We start from the raw sequence: 18,078 nt of genomic DNA on the forward strand, positions 1-18,078 counted from the left end.
GTGGCAGAAGAGAGGGTAGGACAGGCAACTGATGATTTTGTACTATAAACCTTGAAGTACTTTTTGACTTTTTAAACTATAAACCCATATTGCTTTAAGATAAAAATCAAAAGAAACCTAGCGTTTATTCTGATTCCACCACTTAAACTAGACTTGGTAAATTATCTCACCTCTCTGAGCCTTAAGTTCCATGCTATGTTGAATCCAACTTGTACAGGCTAGTGAGAGCTGATTGTTGTATTTTCAAGAATTTTGCAAGCTGCTATTCTATTCTATACACCTTTTTTTTTTTTTTTTTGAGATGGATTCTCCTTCTATTGCCCAGGATGGAGTGCAGTGGCGCAATCTCAGCTCACTGCAACCTCCACCTCCTAGGTTCAGGCGATTCTCCTCCCTCAGCCTCCCGGGTAGCTGGAACTACAGGCGCGTGCCACCATGCCTGGCTAGTTTTTTTTGTATTTTTAGTAAAGACGGGGGTTTCACCATATTGGCCAGGCTGGTCTCGAACTCCTGACCTCATGATCCGCCTGCCTTGGCCTCCCAAAGTGTTGGGATTACAGGTGTGAGCCACCGTGCCCAGCCTCTACACAGTCAGTATTAAATATTAAATCATATAAGTTCACAATTAAATTATATTAAAAATAAAGTTAAAAAATGCTCAAACCTCATTACTTCATTAATACTGTATTTATGCTTTTAAGAAACATCTATTGTATTTATATAATGGAAATACTGTGTGCTACCGAGGATTTATTTCAAATTCTGCATTCGGTATGTCAGTCACACTAGTAGATTGAAATCGGCCACAGAGGGAGTATTTATACTTTGGAAATCAGCAAATACTACAAATCAGAGAGCTTGATTTATTGTGGTTTTGATGATTTGCCTGGGGTTAGCAAACTATGGCCCTCTGCCTGTTTTCCATGGTGCAAAAAATAGTTTTTACTTTTTTTATTACTTTGAGATGAGGGTCTCACTATGTTGCCCAGGCTGGTCTCAAACTCCTGGGTTCAGGTCATCTTCTTGCCTCACCCTCCTGAGTAGCTGTGGAACTAAAGGCGTGCACCACTGTGACCAGCGTTTTTACTCTTTTTGTTTTTTTTTTGAGACAGAGTCTTACTCTGTTACCCAGACTGGAGTGCAGTGGTACAATCTCGGCTTACTGCAACCTCCACCTCCCAGATTCAAGCAATTCTCCTGCCTCAGCCTCCCGAGCAGCTGGGACTACAGGCACGGGCTATCACGCCCAGCTAATTTTTGTATTTGTAGTAGAGACGGGGTTTCCCCATGTTGGCCAGGCTGGTCTTGAACTCCTGACCTAAGGTGATCCACCTGCCTTGGCCTCCCAAAGTGCTGGGATTACACATATGAGCCACCACGCCTGGCCCGTTTCTACATTTTTAAATGGTTATAAACACATACACACACACACACACACACACACACACACACACACACACACACACACACACAGAATATGAAAGAGACCATTTGTGGCCTGCAAAGCCTAACGTCTTTACTATATGGCTCTTTGCAGAAAAAATATGTCAATTCCAGATCTAGACTTAAGGAAATGATAGAGAAAATATTAATTCATTGTAATAATCTCCACTCTTCTGAATTCTATGGCTGCAGCTTTAGTGCAACAAGCAAATTTGAGGGTATTCAAAACCAAATACATACAATCATACCTCAGTATCCTCATAGGATTGGTTCCAGGATCCCTGTAGATACCAAAATCCAAGGATACTCAAGTCCATTTTATAAAATGATGTAGTATTTGCATACAGCTTATCCACATCCTCCCATATACTTTCAGTCATCTCTAGATTACTTGTATCTAATACAATGTAAATGCTATGTAAAGAATTGTTAGGCTGGGCGCGGTGGCTCAAGCCTGTAATCCCAGCATTTTGGGAGGCCGAGATGGGCGGATCACAAGGTCAGGAGATCAAGACCATCCTGGCTAACACGGTGAAACCCCGTCTCTACTAAAAAATACACAAAAACTAGCCGGGCGAGGTGGCGGGCACCTGTAGTCCCAGCTACTCCGGAGGCTGAGGCAGGAGAATGGCGTAAACCTGGGAGGCGGAGCTTGCAGTGAGCTGAGATCTGGCCACTGCACTCCAGCCTGGGCGACAGAGCGAGACTCTGTCTCAAAAAAAAAAAAAAAAGAATTGTTATACTGTATTTTTATTTGTATTATTTTTGTTGTTATATTGTTATTTTTATTGGTTTTTACACACACACCCAGAATCCACAGTTGTTTGTTATTTCAATTCAAGAATGCAGAATCTGTGAATAGGGAGGGCCCACCGCATTTCCTCACCTGTTCCTATCCACCCTATCCTGATAAAGGGCACCACTATGCATTTGTCAAAACTCAAAGAACTGTACACCAAAGAGTATAAACTTTACTGTATGTAAATTTTAAAGTTTTTTTTAATCAGCTGTATAACATCTTAAATGAAGATGCCTTAGCCCAACGCTCTACAGATTCTGATTCCATTGATCCAGAATGAGACCAGGGCAACTATGTTTTTTAAAAAAAGGCAATTGGTAATTCTGACATAAAACTAGAATGAGAACCACATTCCTAACCCCACGAAGGTACTCCTTGACTTCTCTGCCTTTTTTTTTTTTTTTTTTTTTTTTTTTTTTGAGACAGAGTCTCGCTCTGTCGCCCAGGCTGGAGTGCAGTAGTGCTATCTCGACTCACTGCAACCTCCGCCTCCTAGGTTCAAGCGATTTTGCCTAAGCCTCCCGAGTTGGCTGGTACTACAGGCACGGGCCACCACACCCAGCTAATTTTTTGTATTTTTAGTAGAGACGGGATTTCACCGTGTTAGACAGGCTGGTCTCGATCTTCTGAACTCGTGATCCGCCCGCCTTGCCCTCTCAAAGTGCTGGGATTACAGGAGTAAGCCACCATGCTTGGCCCTCTCTCTACATCTTTACCACTTACTCCAGTAATCCCAGTTCTTTCACCTCAATGAGACCTCCAATTTACAGCAATGCTACCACTGTTCTTTCACCTCAGTAAGACCTCTAATTCCTTAAACTTAGTACTTTCTATCCCATACTGGTCTTCATTCTCCCTCTCTCTTAACTAATACTATCATCTCTTTTGCTCTCTTATCCTCCCACTGTACCTGTCTGGCAAGACCCCGACCATAGCTCAATCTGTTTTCATGCTTTTTCTGCTCTCTCTCTAGGCTAATAAAGAGGAAAAAAGTTACATCATCTTCAATTGGTTTCACTAATAATGGTCTCAAGCCATAAGTGGACCCTCAAAACAATCCAAAAATCTTACCCTAAATTTACCTGCCTCCCATTCTTCACTACAAGCTATTTCAAACATCATATTCTACCTCCCTGAACCAGCCCTAAATAACATATGTAGAACCAAAAACGGCAAACATAAAAGTATTATTCTTGTGTTAGGAAAAAGTCCCCAGTACTCCCAGCTTAATTAGCTGGTACTGGTAGTTTAGTATAACTAGAGATCATAAGCCAGCAGATCAGAATTTGCCTTTAAGTTTCATTAGGAAGAACTAGACACTATTACTAATTTATGTTTCTGTTTTGCAGTTAACTCATTTAAGCTATATTTTGGTCAATCAGCTGAAAAGAAATACTGTAAGGGATTTGCAATGCCCCCTAATAGCCCCTTCTCTGTCAACTTCTCACATTTGCTTTCCAAAAAATTCTTAATATTTACCTTCCAAATAGTAAATGCGATCTCCTACACATATCTTTGACGTGAAAATGCTCAGTTTAAGAAAAATGGTTCAGTCACATAAATCTTTGCTATATAGTATTGAGGGCATTTAAATACTAAGAACATAAATTATTCTGTTAAATGTTGTCAGCCAGGTGTGGTGGCTCATGCACGTAATCCTAGCACTTTGGGAGGCTGAGGTGGGCAAATCACTTGACTCCAGGAGTTTAAGACCAGCCTAGGCAAATTAGCCAGGCATGGTGGCAGGTGCCTGTAATCCCAGCTACTTGGGAGGCTGAGGCAGGAGAATCGCTTCAACCCAGGAGGCAGAGTTTGCAGTGAGCCAAGATCATGCCACTGCACTCCAGTCTGGGTGACAGAGTGAGACTCCGTCTCAAAAAAAAAAAAAAAAAAAAAAAAAAAAGACCACCCTGGGCAACACATGGAGAAACTGTCTCTACAAAAAAATACAGCAGTCAGCCGGGTATGGTGATGTGTGCCTGTAGTCCCAGCTGTTTGGGAGGCTGAGGTGAGAGGATCACCTAAGCCCAGGAAGTCAAGGCTGCAGTGAGCCAAGACTGTACCACTGCACTCCAACCTGGGCAACAGAGTGAGACCCTGTCTCAAAAAAAAAAACAAAAAGAGTGTCGAAGGTGAATGATGTTATCAAAAACACAAAACAAACCTAAAATATTCCATCAGATAATAAATTCTGACTATCTGTTAAAGAACCAAGAAACAAGAAAAAAATCCCAAAGATATCTATTTGTGATAACTAGATATTATAAAAGGTTCAAAATACAAAATAAAACAAAATAATTTCATAATACACACTTTCTAAAATTCACAAATCTATTTCATTTTAGAGGAACAAAAGATGAAGAGAATTAGAACTATCTTGGATATTAGGGTATAATCTTAGGTGCAGAATAATGCTTAGAAAAAAAAGACTAGTTAATCAAGCTAACCAAGGGGAAAACATTTATTTTAATTAAATCTTCAACTTTTTGAAAGCCTAAAAATAAAATTATGGAAACAGGAGGAGAGAAAAAAGACAAAAAACATTTCATCTTTCTAAAGGGAAAAAACTGACAGCTTTTACCAAGTTCATTTTAAAAGACAATGATTATACAAAATTTCCCCCCAGCATCCGTGAGCTGCCACATCCAAATCCAAACTTCACTGACTATTTGGCATCCAGCATTGAATTACAGAACAACTTTGCTCATGCATGGACAAATGCTATTTTTCCCCAGTGGAATGATTTCTCTGTAGTGTGCTCATTAGTAACACTAACCCCTTCCTATGCCCCAACAACCAACTGCTTTGTGAGCTAAATCCCAATCCCAAATCAGACATTGTTGGCAAAACTAATCTCTGAATGAAAACGGTACAACAGTCAATCACAACATAGAATTTGGATTGTATATTACTGACGCTGAGACAGAAAACTGTGCCATTTCCAGCAGGTGGTTTTAGTTGAGTTTCTTGGCTCAGCAAAATTGAAGGATGATTTTATCTTTCGAGACACATATGATATTTTCATAAAATTATACTACTCATTATTTCTCTCTGAAAATACATTTTAAAAAACTGTTTCACAATCAAAATAAACACTTCAACAACTAGAAGGTGGCGATTCCTCAAAGACCTAAAGGCAGAAATACTATTTGACCCAGTAATCTCATTACTGGGTATACACCAAAAAGAATATAAATCATACTATTATTAAGATACATGCATATGTATGTTCATTGCAGCACTATTCATAATAGCAAAGGCACAAAATCAACCTAAATGCCCATTCATGATAGACTGGATAAAGAAAATGTGGTATATATACAGCATGGAATACTATGCAGCCATAAAAAGGAACAAGATAATGTCCTTTGCAGGGACATGGATGGAGTTAGAAGCCATTATCCTCAGCAAACTAACTTTGAGAGGCCGTGGCAGGAGGATCGCAGGAACAGAAAACCAAACACTGTATATCCTCACTTATAAGCGGGAACTACATGATGAGAACACATGGACACATGGCAGGGAACAACACAAACTGGGGCCTGTCGGGAGGTGGTTGGGGGAGAGAGAGCATCAGGCGGAATAGCTAATGTATGCTGGGCTTAATACCTAGGTGATGGGATGATCTGTGTAGCAAATCACGCTGGCACATGTTTACCTATGTAACAAACATGCACATCCTGCACAGGTACTCCTGAACTTAAAAGTAGAAGTAAAAAAACAATTAGAAGGGAAAACAATTAATTAAAAGTTAAAGGTTGACACATTTAGGTTGATATATTAGGTTGATACATTAATGTGATTCTCCCTCTATACCTCTTTCCAAGTTGGAGACAGTTTCTTCAAGATTTCGTTTTGATACCACCCACTCATATGATATAATTTGGGTAAGTAGTTTCTTCAGTTAAATTGCTTTGAAGACTTCCCCAAATGCTGTTGATAATAATAATAAATTTCCTCCTGATAGCAACAAATTATATGTATATTTTTATTTTTATGGAGACAAGGTCTTGCTATGTTACCCAGGATGGTCTCAAACTCCTGGACTCAAATGATCCTCCTGCCTCGGCCTCCCAAAGCACTGGGATTGCAGGCATGAGCCACTGCGCCCGACACAATGGATTAAATATATGTTCTAGGGCTTCTCCAGCTGGAGTACAGAATGAGTGGGCATGCATAAGTTTTACACTTATTTCATTCAAATAAATACTATATTTGTTTCTTAGCATTGCTCACAAACACGCAGATGAAATTAAACCTTTTTTTTAAAAAAAAACCTATCCTTTTCACACACTACTAATCATTGGTGAGTAAAAACTACCAAAGTAAAATCTCCTGGCTGTCAGGTAACCTAGCAGTATAACTTTGAACAATCTGTTCTATTTATCTGTAAAATGGTTGATTATATCACCATAGTCTCTCTCATCTCTAATTTTTATGGACTTTTATATTCAGTCATCTGAAAGACAGTATACTAGGCAGATTTCACTGAAATACCAGAAATTTCATTAATATTCTGCTGGGTGCTATAAGTCATTCCTCACTGGTAAGCTACATTAAATTAGAATCTAAGAAAGTATTTCTGTGTGTTCTTAAAAAGAATAGCCAGAACAAAAAAATAGCATTAATATATTTTTAGAAGGCAGTAATAAAACTGGCCAGGTGCAGTAGCTCACGTCTGTAATCACTTAGGGAGACGGGCAGGCAGATCACTTGAGGTCAACAGTCAGAGAGCAGCCTGGCCGACATGGTGTAATCCCAGCTACTTGGAAGGCTGAGGTGGGAAGATCGCTTGAACCTGGGAGGCGAAGGTTGCAGTGAGTGCAGATCACGTCACTGCACTCCATCCTGGGCAACAGAGTGAGACTGTGTCTTTAAAAAAAAAAAAGAAGAAGAAGAAGAAGAAGAAGTCAATAACAAAACTGAAGAAAACTAGGATCAGATAAGTATTCAGGGAACTTCTTAACTCATTCTGTGAGGCCAGTATTCCCCTGATACCAAAACCAGAAAAAGAAAAAATCAAAAAACAAAACAAAAGGAAAAACCTACAGGCCAATATCCCTTATGAACACAGACACAAAAATCCTCAACAAAATACCAGCAAACCAACTCCAGCAACATATAAACAGGATTATATATCATGACCAAGCGAGATTTGTTTCCAGGAATGCAAGATTGGCTCAACAAACAAAAATCAATCAAGGTAACACACCATATTAACAGAAGAAAGGACAAAGACCAGCATAATGATCTCAACAGATGCAGAAAAATCATGTGACAAAATTAAATACCCTACCAGGTGCAGTAGCTCACATCTATAATCCTAGTACTTTGGGAGGTCACGGCGAGAGGATACCCTGAGGCCAAGGGTTCAAGACCAGCCTGGTCAACATTGTGAGACCCTGCCGCCACAAAAAAATATAATTCAAAAATTAAACACCTACTTATGACAAAAATACTGAAAAACTAGGATTAAAGGGAATTCCTCACCTGATAAAGAGTATCTACAGAAAACCCACAGCTAGCATCATAATTCATGGTGACAAACTGAATGTTTTCCCCTACAATCAAAAACAGCACAAGGATGTCTGCTCTTACCACGTCTATTCAACACTGTAAGATTCTAGCCAGGGGCTGGGTATGGTGGCTCATACCTGTAATCCTAGCACTTTGGGAGGCCGAGGCAGGTGGATCACCTGAGGTCAGGAGTTCAAGACCATCCCGGCCAACATGGTGAAATGCTGTCTCTACTAAAAATACAAAAATGAGCTGGGCATGGTGGCACGCACTTGTAATCCCAGCTACTCAAGAGGCTGAGGCAGAAGAATCACTTGAACCCAGGAGGTGGAGGCTGCAGTGAGCCGAGATCACACCATTGCACTCCAGCCAGGACAACAAGAACGAAACTCCATCTCAAAAAAAAATTTAAAAAAAGATTCTAGCCAGGGCTATTAGGGAAGTAAAATAAATAAAAGGCATCCAGAGAGAGAAAAGGAAAATGACGATCTCTATTTGCATACTCAATCATAAGAAATACTCAAAAAACTACTAAAGCTAATAAAAGAGTTCAACAAGGTTGCAGAATACAAGATGAATATGCAAAAATCAAGAGTATTTCTACACACTAGCAATGAACAGTCCAAAAATGAAATTAAAAAAACAATTCCATTCCAACAAGCACATAAAAAAGATACTCAGCATCATCAGTCATTAGGAAAATGCAAATCAAAACCACAGTGACATACTACCTCACATCCACTAGGATAGCTATAATCAAAAAGATACATAACAAGTCTTGGTGACGATGTGGAAAAAGTGAAACCATAATACACTGCTGTCAGGAAAGTAAATATGACCCAGTAATTCTACTCCTAGGTGTATACGCAACAGAACTGAAAACTAAGTTCACATAAAAACTTGCAATGAACGTTCATGGCAGCATTATTCAAAATAGCTAAAAGTGGAAACAACCCAAATATCCATTAATTGGTGAATGGATAAACAAATATTCAGAGTGGAATACTGTTTAGCCATAAAAAGGAATGAAGTGCTGATACATATCACAATTGAATAAACCTTGAAAACATTATGCTAAGTGAAAGAAGTCAAACACAAAAGGCCACATACCATGTCATTCCATTTCCATGAAATGTGCAGAATAGGCAAACTTATAGAGACAGAAAGTAGATTAACAGTTGTCACAGACTGGGGCTAAGAAGAATGGGGAGTGACTTTTTTTGAGACAGGATCTTGCTACCCACCCAGGCTGGAGTGCAGTGGCACTATCACAGCTGACAACCTCAAACTACTGAATTCAAGCGATCCTCCCACATTGGCCTTCCAAGTAGCTGGGACTACAGACGCATGACACCATGCTTAGCTAATTTTTTTTTAAATTTTTGTAGAGACAGGGTCTCGCTATACTGCCCAAGCTGGTCTTGAACTCCTGGCCCCAACTGATCCTCCCACCTCAGTCTCCCAAAGCTGGGATTATGGGCATGAGCCACTCCACCCAGCCTAGAGTGACTCTTAATGGTTACAGGACTTCTTTTGGGGTGATAAGAACGTTCTGGAATAAGACAGTTGTAATAGTTGCACAACTGTATGACAATACTAAAAACCACTGATGTGGTTAAAAACACTTTTAAAAGGTGGATATATGGCATGTGAATTATATCATAACAGAAAAAGTAGTCAAACAAAGGTACTTTCAAAATTCTACCTAATTTAAAACAGAATTTTATCAGACCTTTTTAAGTTGTAATAAAACACAAAAGTACATACACAAAGACCAATCACAGAGGGAATTAGATGCTTCAATTCAGGACTTACTTTCAACCTAGTACAATTTTTTTTTTTTTTCCTAGTACAATTTTTTATATGACAGAAAAACTACCTGGTTCTAAATCTCTGGCTGCTCCCTTTTAGACTCCTTGGAATGCAAGGTTGATTTTCCCTCAGGCTTTTCTTCCTCCACCACTGCTTTTTACCCCTCCCAAATTCCCTTATTTTTCCCCAGGGGTTCCATCTCCTAACATATTTCATATCTTTATGAACTTTATACAGGAGGAATCTTTTCACAGCATTTCGTTCTCCATTACATTTTCAGATTAATTTATGTTGATACAAGTAGGTATTTTTATTTTCTCACCGTTCTCTACCATTACATGAATACTCTATAATTTCTTCATTCTCTTAATGATGGACATTTGAGCTGTTTCTAGTTTTCCGTTTTTACGAACAATGTTGCTATGAACTTAATGGTACTTATCCCAGGTACAAACTCTTGTTCATCTTCTACAGTTTCCCTAGGGTATATACTTTACTAGATATTGCTAAGTTCCTCTCTACAATGAGGTTCTAGTTGATATTCCACTGTCCACATAAGTATATGAGAGTTTTCCTTATTCTACATCCTCACCATTTTGGTGAGTGTAAAATATCATTCCACTGAAGTTTTACTTTGCATTTCCATGGCTACTAAAGAGGTTGAACACCTTTTCATGTCTGCAGGACATTGTATTTCGTCTTCTATGAATTTCCAATCTATTGTCTTATTATTATTATTGGTTGGTAAAATATTCTTCATATATCCTGATTATTAATCCTTTTTAGTTATTTTTTCTGCAAATATTTTCTCCCAGATGATACGGTATCTTTCTATCTCATGCTGAATTTCAATAACTGTACATTTTTTATTTTAATCTAGACAAATTTATCAATCTTTTTCTTTTACAGTTCAAATTTCAAGTCTTATTGAAGAAATCCTTTCTACCTTCCCTGCTCTAATATCATAAAAACATTCTCCCACTTTTTTCTAAAAGTTTTACTTTTCACATTAACATCTTTAATTATCAGGTACATTTTTTAATATGGTAAGTAGAAATCTCATTTTATTTTCCATATAAATAACCAATTGTTCCATTATCATTCACTGTTTAGTCAGTCCATCATCTCCTTACTCATCTTCAACACTCACTGTCATGTATTAAGTTTCTTTATATTCAGGGGTTCCGTTTCTGGGCTTTTTATTCTTCACAGAGGTTGGTCTATCCTGTGTAAATACGACATTGCCTTAAATATTAACAATATGACTTTATAAATAATACTGTGTGAAAGACCAAGTGCGCCTTCCTAATTTTTCTTGGCAGTTAACACTTCTTTATAAATTTTAGAGCTGGTCAAGTTACATGAAATACCCTGTCATTATATTAAACAGAAGTGCATTGAACCTATAAATTAATTTGGAAAGAATTAACATGTTGATGTCACTGGGTCTTCCTATCAGTTAATTTGGTATCCTAATTAGATCTCTTCTCATGTCTTTTAATGGAAATTGTATAATTCTCACCATAAAAGATCATGTGCATCTTTTGTTGATTTTGTTCACTGGTACTTTTCAATTGTTGTCCTTGTAGCTATTACTGTTATAATGAATATCTTTTTTAAAATATATTTTGTAGGCCAGGAACTGTGGCTCATGCGCGTAATCCTAGCACTTTGGGAGGCTGAGGTAGGCAGAACACTCGGGGCTAGGAGTTTAAGACCAGCCTAGTCAACGTGGTGAAACACTGTCTCTACTAAAAATACAAAAATTAGCTGGGTGTGGTGGCACATCTGTAATCCCAGCTACTCGGGTGGCTGAGGCATGAAGAATAGTTTGAACCCAGAAGGCAGAGGTTGCAGCAAGCTGAGATCGCACCTCTGCCCTCCAGCCTGGGCAACAGAGTGAAACTCCGTCTCAAAAAAAAAAAAACTTTTGTGAAAACATCCCAAGTGGGCTGGGTACGGTGGCTCACGCCTGTAATCCCAGCACTTTGGGAGGCTGAGGTGGGCGGATCACGAGGTCAAGAGATGGAGACCATCCTGGCCAAACATGGTGACACCCCGTCTCTACTAAAAATACAAAAAAAGTAATTGGGTGTGGCGGCATACACCTGTAGTCCCAGCTACTCAGGAGGCTGAGGGAGGCTGAGGCAGGAGAATCGCTTGAACCTGGAGACGGAGGTTGCAGTGAGCCGAGATCATGCCACTGCAGTGAGCCGAGATCATGCCGAGATGCAGCCTGGCAACAGAGCGAGACTCTGTCTCAAAAAAGCAAACAAACAACAACAAAAAAAACCCAAGTGTCCATCAACAGATGACTGAATAAACAAAATGTGGTCTGTATGTACAATGCAGTATTATTCAGTCATAAAAATGAGTAACGTTCTGATACATGCTGCAATATGAACACCAACATTATGCTAAATGAAATATGAAGACACAAAAGGACAAATATTGTATGATTCCATTTATATGAAATATCTAGAATAGGCAAATTCATAGAGAAAGTAAGTTGAATAGAATCTACCAGGAGCTGAGAGTGAAGGGAGAATGAGTAAGTCATTGCTTAACAGTTATAGAGTTTCTATATGGAAGATGAATATAGCTGCACAACATTGTAATTATTGCCACTGAATTGCACACTTAAAACAGTTAAAATGAAAAATTTTGTCATATATAGTTTATAATTTTAAAAAATTAACAATGTAATGCACCAAAACATTGAATTGTATACTTAAAACTGGTGATTTGTACAGTATGTGAATTATATCTCAATAAAGCTTTTTTAAAATTACATTTGTTATCTGCTACTTGTAAAATGGAATCCAACTGTATAGTGGTCTTGGATCCAACAACCTTATTTCATATATATCAGCAAATTATCTTTTGCTTTTTTTTTTTTTTTTTTTTGAGACGGAGTCTCGCTCTGTCGCCCAGGCTGGAGTGCAGTGGCCGGATCTCAGCTCACTGCAAGCTCCGCCTCCCGGGTCCACGCCATTCTCCTGCCTCAGCCTCCCGAGTAGCTGGGACTACAGGCGCCCGCCATCTCGCCCGGCTAATTTTTTGTATTTTTTAAGTGGAGACGGGGTTTCACTGTGTTAGCCAGGATGGTCTCGACCTCCTGACCTTGTGATCCGCCCGCCTCGGCCTCCCAAAGTGCTGGGATTACAGGCTTGAGCCACCGCGCCCGGCCTATCTTTTGCTTTTTAAGCAGTATTCATCTTAGAATAACCCATTAAATACTTAAGCGAGAATGACAATGTTTCTTCTTTTTCTTGATTCAGGAAGAATTTATCTAAAGTTATGAGTGTCTATAAATATTTGGTAGAACTCATTTATAAATCTATATGGGCCTGATTAAGATGGCTACTAAAAGAAAAAAGAAAAGAAGAGAACAAGTGTTGGCAAGGAAGTGGAGTAACTGGAACCCTTGAGCACTGTTGGTGAGATTGTAAAATGGTGCAACTGCTATGAAAAACGGTATGGAGGTTCCCCAAAAAAATGTTTTTAAAAATACCATATGATACAGCAATCCTTCTTATTCTGGGTATACATCTAAAAAAGAAAAAAAAACTGAAAGCAGAGTCTCAAAGAGACATTATACTAGCAGACTCATGTTCACAGCAGCACTATTCACAATAGCTAAGAGGTGGAAGCAACGCAAAGTCTATCAACAGATTAATGGATAAACAAAATGTGGTATATACATAAATGGAATATTATTCAGCCTTAAAAAGGAAGAAAATCCCTTCATATGCTACAACTGAACCCTGAAGACATTATACTGAGTGAAATAAGCCAAAGACAAATATTACATGATCCCACTTACTTATACAAGGTATCTAAAGTAGACAAAATCATAGAAGCAAAGTAAAGGTTGGTTACCAGGGGTTGGGCAATAGGGGAAAAGACTGGTCACTGTTTAATGGGTACAAAGTTTCAGATTTGCAAGATGAGATCTGGAGATCTGCTTCAAAACAATGTTAATATGCTTAATACCACTCAACAGTACACTTGAAAGTGGTTATGAAGGGCCAGGTGTGGTGGCTCATGCCTGTAATCCTAGCACTTTGGGAAGGCAGATTGCCTGAGCTCCGGAGTTCGAGACCAGCCTGGGAAACATGGTGAAACCCCGTCTTTACTAAAATACAAAAAATTAGCCGGGTGTGGTGGCAGGCGCCTATAATCCCAGTTACTCAGGAGGCTGAGGCACAAGAATTGCTTGAACCCAGGAGGTGGAGGTTGCATGAGCCGAGACTGTGCCACCGCACTCCAGCCTGGGCAACAAAGTAAAAATCTCTTGTCTAAAAAAAACAAAACAAAAAAACAGCAAAGCCAGGCGCAGTGGCTCACGCTTGTAATCCCAGCACTTTGGGAAGCTGAGGCAGGTGGCTCACCTGAGGTCAGAAGCTCGAGACCAGCCCGGCCAACATGATGAAGCCTCATCTCTACCAAAAATACAAAACATTACCCAGGCGTGGTGGCTGATGCCTGTTATCCCAGCTACTTGGGAGGCTGAGGCAGAAGAATTGCTTGAACTCGGGAGGTGGAGACTGCAGTGAGCCGAGATCGCTCCATTGCACTCCAGCCTGGGCAACAAGAGCGAGACTGCCTCAAAAAAAAAAAAAAAAAAAAAAAAAGTTTATCATGGTATTATTTATTTATTTATTTATTTTTTATTTAGAGACAGAGTCTCGCACTGTTGTCCAGGCTGGAGTGCAATGGCACGATCTTGGCTCACTGCAACCTCCACCTCCTGGGTTGAAGTGATTCTCCTGCCTCAGCCTCCCAAGTAGCTGAGATTACAGGTGCCTGCCACCATGCCTGGCTAATTTTTTGTGTTTTTAGTAGAGACGAGGTTTCACCATGTTGGCCAGGGTGGTTTCAAACTCCTGACCTCGTGATCCACCTGCCTCAGCCTCCCAAAGTGCTGGGATTACAGGCATGAACCACCGTGCCCAGCCATGATGGTATATTTTATATTACGTGAAGATCTTTTTTTTGTTGTTTTTTTGAGATGGAGTCTCTCTTTTGCCCAAGCTGGAGTGAAGTGGCACGATCTCGGCTCACTGCAACCTCTGTTCCCCGGATTCAAGCAATTCTCCTGCCTCAGCCTCCTGCGTACCTGGGATTACAGGATGCACCATCACGCCTAGCTAGTTTTTTTGTGTTTTTAGTAGAGGCAGAGTTTCACTATGTTGGCCAGGTTGGTCTCGAACTCCTGACCTCAGGTGATCCACCCGCCTCGGACTTCCAAAGTGCTGGGATTACAGGTGTGAGCCACCACACCTGGACGTGAAGTTTTTAAAAATTACAATGATTGGCCGGGCGCGGTGGCTCAAGCCTGTAATCCCAGCACTTTGGGAGGCCGAGACGGGCGGATCACGAGGTCAGGAGATCGAGACCATCCTGGCTAACACGGTGAAACCCCGTCTCTACTAAAAATACAAAAACTAGCCGGGCGAGGTGGCGGGCGCCTGTGGTCCCAGCTACTCGGGAGGCTGAGGCAGGAGAATGGCGTAAACCCGGGAGGCGGAGCTTGCAGTGAGTTGAGATCTGGCCACTGCACTCCAGTCCGGGCGACAGAGCGAGACTCCGCCTCAAAAAAAAAAAAAAAATTACAATGATTTAAAAAAAAAAAAGGAAATCATATGGGCCTAGAATTGTTTTGGTAGATCTTTTAAATTACTAATTAAATTTCTTTTATGGTTACAAAATTATAAAGATTTTCAATTTCTTTTCAAGTCAGTTTTGGTAAGATTTTCTTAGTTATTTTTAAAAAGTGCTTTCCCTATTAAAGCTATATTTTCATAGCTCACTAAATTGTCTATTTAATTCTGTGTAGTTACCAGGTAAATCCTATCAGAAAGTATCAAGTACCCATTTGAAGCATAATCCATTAAATGAAACATCTACAAACAAGAGAGATTACAATGATGGGAATTTGCACCAAAGCAGCAGCTGCATTGCCGCAATTCTTTTTTTTTTTTTTTTTTTGAGACGGTGTCTCGCTCTGTCGCCCAGGAGTGCAGTAGCCGGATCCCAGCTCACTGCAAGCTCTGCCTCCCGGGTTTACACCATTCTCCTGCCTCCGCCTCCCGAGTAGCTGGGACTACAGGCGCCCGCCACCACACCCGGCTAGTTTTTTGTATTTTTTTTAGTAGAGATGGGGTTTCACTGGGTTAGCCAGCATGGTCTCGATCTCCTGACCTCGTGATCCACCCGCCTCGGCCTCCCAAAGTGCTGGGATTACAGGCTTGAGCCACCGCGCCCGGCCAACATTGCCGCAGTTCTATCTTCACCTTCACAATGTTTCCCTTGGTCAAAAATGCACTAATGGCCGGGCACAGTGGCGCACACCTGTAATCCCACCACTTTGGAAGGCCGAGGTGGGCGGATCATTTGAGGTCAGGAGTTTGACACCAGCCTGACCAACATGGAGAAACCCTGTCTCCACTAAAAATTACCAAAAAATTAGCTGGGCGTGGTGGCGAGCACCTGTAATCCCAGCTACTCAGGAAGCTAAGGCAGGGAGCTTGAACCCGGGATGTGGAGGTTGCAGTGAGCCAAGATTGCACCACTGCACTCCAGCCTGGGTGACAGAGTGAGACTCCATCTAAAAAACAAAAAAAACAAAAAAAAAACAACACACTAAGTCATCTCCAAGTTCAAAGCATTCAGCAAACAATGGCAAGGCAGAGCCACCAGAAACACACACCTGATTTTCACGACAAATATGGTAATGCTGTATTAGCTAGTGGAGCCACTTTCTGTATTGCTGTATGGACATATGGAGCAACACAAATTGGAATAGAATTGAACCTATCCCCTATTGGGAGAGTCACTCCAAAGGAATGGAGAGATCAGTAATCATCCCAGCTAGTATAATACTGAATTGTTTTAAAAACAGCTCATCGGCTAGGCGCAGTGGCTCACACCTGTAATCCCAGCACTTTAGGAGGCCGAGTCGGGCAGATCATGAGGTTGAGTTCAAGACCAACTTGGCCAACATGGAGAAACCCCATCTCTACTAAAAATACAAAAATCAGCCAGCATGGTGGCTTGCGCCTGTAATACCAGCTACTTGGGAGGCTGAGGCAGGAGAATCGCTTGAACCCAGGAAGCGGAGATTATGGTGAGCACGCCACTGCACTCCAGCCTGGGCGACAGAGCGAGATTCTGTCTCAAAACAAAACAAAACAAAAACCAGCTCATCAGCTGGACACAGTGGCTCACGCCTATAATCCTAGCACTTTGGGAGGCCTAGGCAGGTGGATCACCTGAGGTCAGAAGTTCAAGACCAGTCTAGCCTGGCCAACACAGCAAAACCCAATCTCTACTAAAGATACAAAAATTAGTCGGGCATGGTGGCGGGTACCTACAATCCCAGCTACTCAGGAGGCTGAGGCAGTAGAATCACTTGTATCCCGGGGCTGGGGTGGAAGGGGGAGGTGGGGGCAGAAGTTGCAGTGAGCCGAGATTGCGCCACTTCACTCCAGCCTGGCCGAAAGAGCAAAACTCCACCTTAAATAAATAAATAAATAAAATACAATAAAATAAAAAACAGCTCATAATTGATGCAAGGTAAAAGCACTATGTATCCATTAAGATATGGCATCACTGAAGAAATAAAGTATATTTGAAACCTTCAAAAAAAATTACAATGATGACTACTTCTTGTGGAAATTAATTTACACATGGCAATTATAGGCATCTCAAATATAAAAGCTGATGAATAATAAATCCACATACAGCATTCCCTATTTTAACTTTGAGTACAGTGCAATCATTTATTTACTTATTTATTGATTGAAACACAGTCTTGCTTCGTTGCCCAGGATGGAGTACAATGGCATGACTATGGCTCACTGCAACCTTGACCTTCCAGGCTCAAATGATCCTCCCACCTTAGCCTCCCTAGTAGCTGGAACTACAGGTACATACCACCACAGCCAGTTAATTTTCTTTTTTTTTTTTTTTTTTGTAGAGACAAGTTTTCACTACGTTGCCCAGGTTGGTCTCAAAATCCTGGGCTCAAGTGGCTAGGCCTACCTTGGCCTCCCAAAGTTCTGGAATTACAGGCATAAGCCACCATACAGAGCCTCAACCATTAAATCCTTTCTGATATATTCTTGATGATTATCTCCCTGCCCCCCCAAAAAATCTAAATCTTTGGCTTCAATGATTTTTAGTAGTTGATTTCAAATTGTTTTTTTTCCACCAACCATAGTAAAAAACAATAATCAAATATAAATGACTTAGGAGAAAAATAACTTTAGATAATGGATGGATAGATACATTGATATTTACACTTTAAATATATTCTAGAAGGCCTATTAAGGAGTTCATGACTCAACTTGAAAGGTTAGTTGGAACCCATATTTCTTCCATTCCTTTGCAAAGTTAGTTGGAAGCCATATTTCTTCCATTCCTTCCAAAGCAGTCTTAAATGATACCCCAGGGATCAGCAAATAATGTTGAGTCCCTTATGATATCCACAAATTGATTGC

At 40.4% G+C, this 18,078-nt stretch overlaps 2 protein-coding genes across 3 annotated transcripts in view; one reads left to right on the forward strand and one right to left on the reverse strand.

The window, feature by feature from the left end:
- PIK3R3 (phosphoinositide-3-kinase regulatory subunit 3) overlaps positions 1–18,078 on the reverse strand; it is a 99,140-nt gene that overhangs the window by 53,142 nt on the left and 27,920 nt on the right. The window lies entirely within an intron of this gene.
- On the forward strand, positions 15,878–16,438 carry LOC115900678 (cytochrome c oxidase subunit 7B, mitochondrial-like). Its single transcript, XM_030941814.1, has 2 exons — positions 15,878–15,904; positions 16,214–16,438. Exons 1-2 carry the CDS (start codon positions 15,878–15,880, stop codon positions 16,436–16,438), a joined length of 252 nt encoding a protein of 83 aa, XP_030797674.1.

The sequence above is a fragment of the Rhinopithecus roxellana genome, chromosome 12 (assembly GCF_007565055.1).
Source record: "Rhinopithecus roxellana isolate Shanxi Qingling chromosome 12, ASM756505v1, whole genome shotgun sequence".
In the NCBI taxonomy this organism is placed as follows: Eukaryota; Metazoa; Chordata; class Mammalia; order Primates; family Cercopithecidae; genus Rhinopithecus; species Rhinopithecus roxellana.

What these genes read in the sequence shown, in the direction of transcription:
- LOC115900678 (XM_030941814.1), top strand. Translation starts at nt 15,878, where the DNA reads ATGTTTCCCTTGGTCAAAAATGCACTA. An exon ending in CCTTGGTCAAAAATGCACTA is followed by an intron (nt 15,905 to 16,213) that starts ATGGCCGGGCAC and finishes CAAAAAAAAAAC; the next exon opens with AACACACTAAGTCATCTCCA.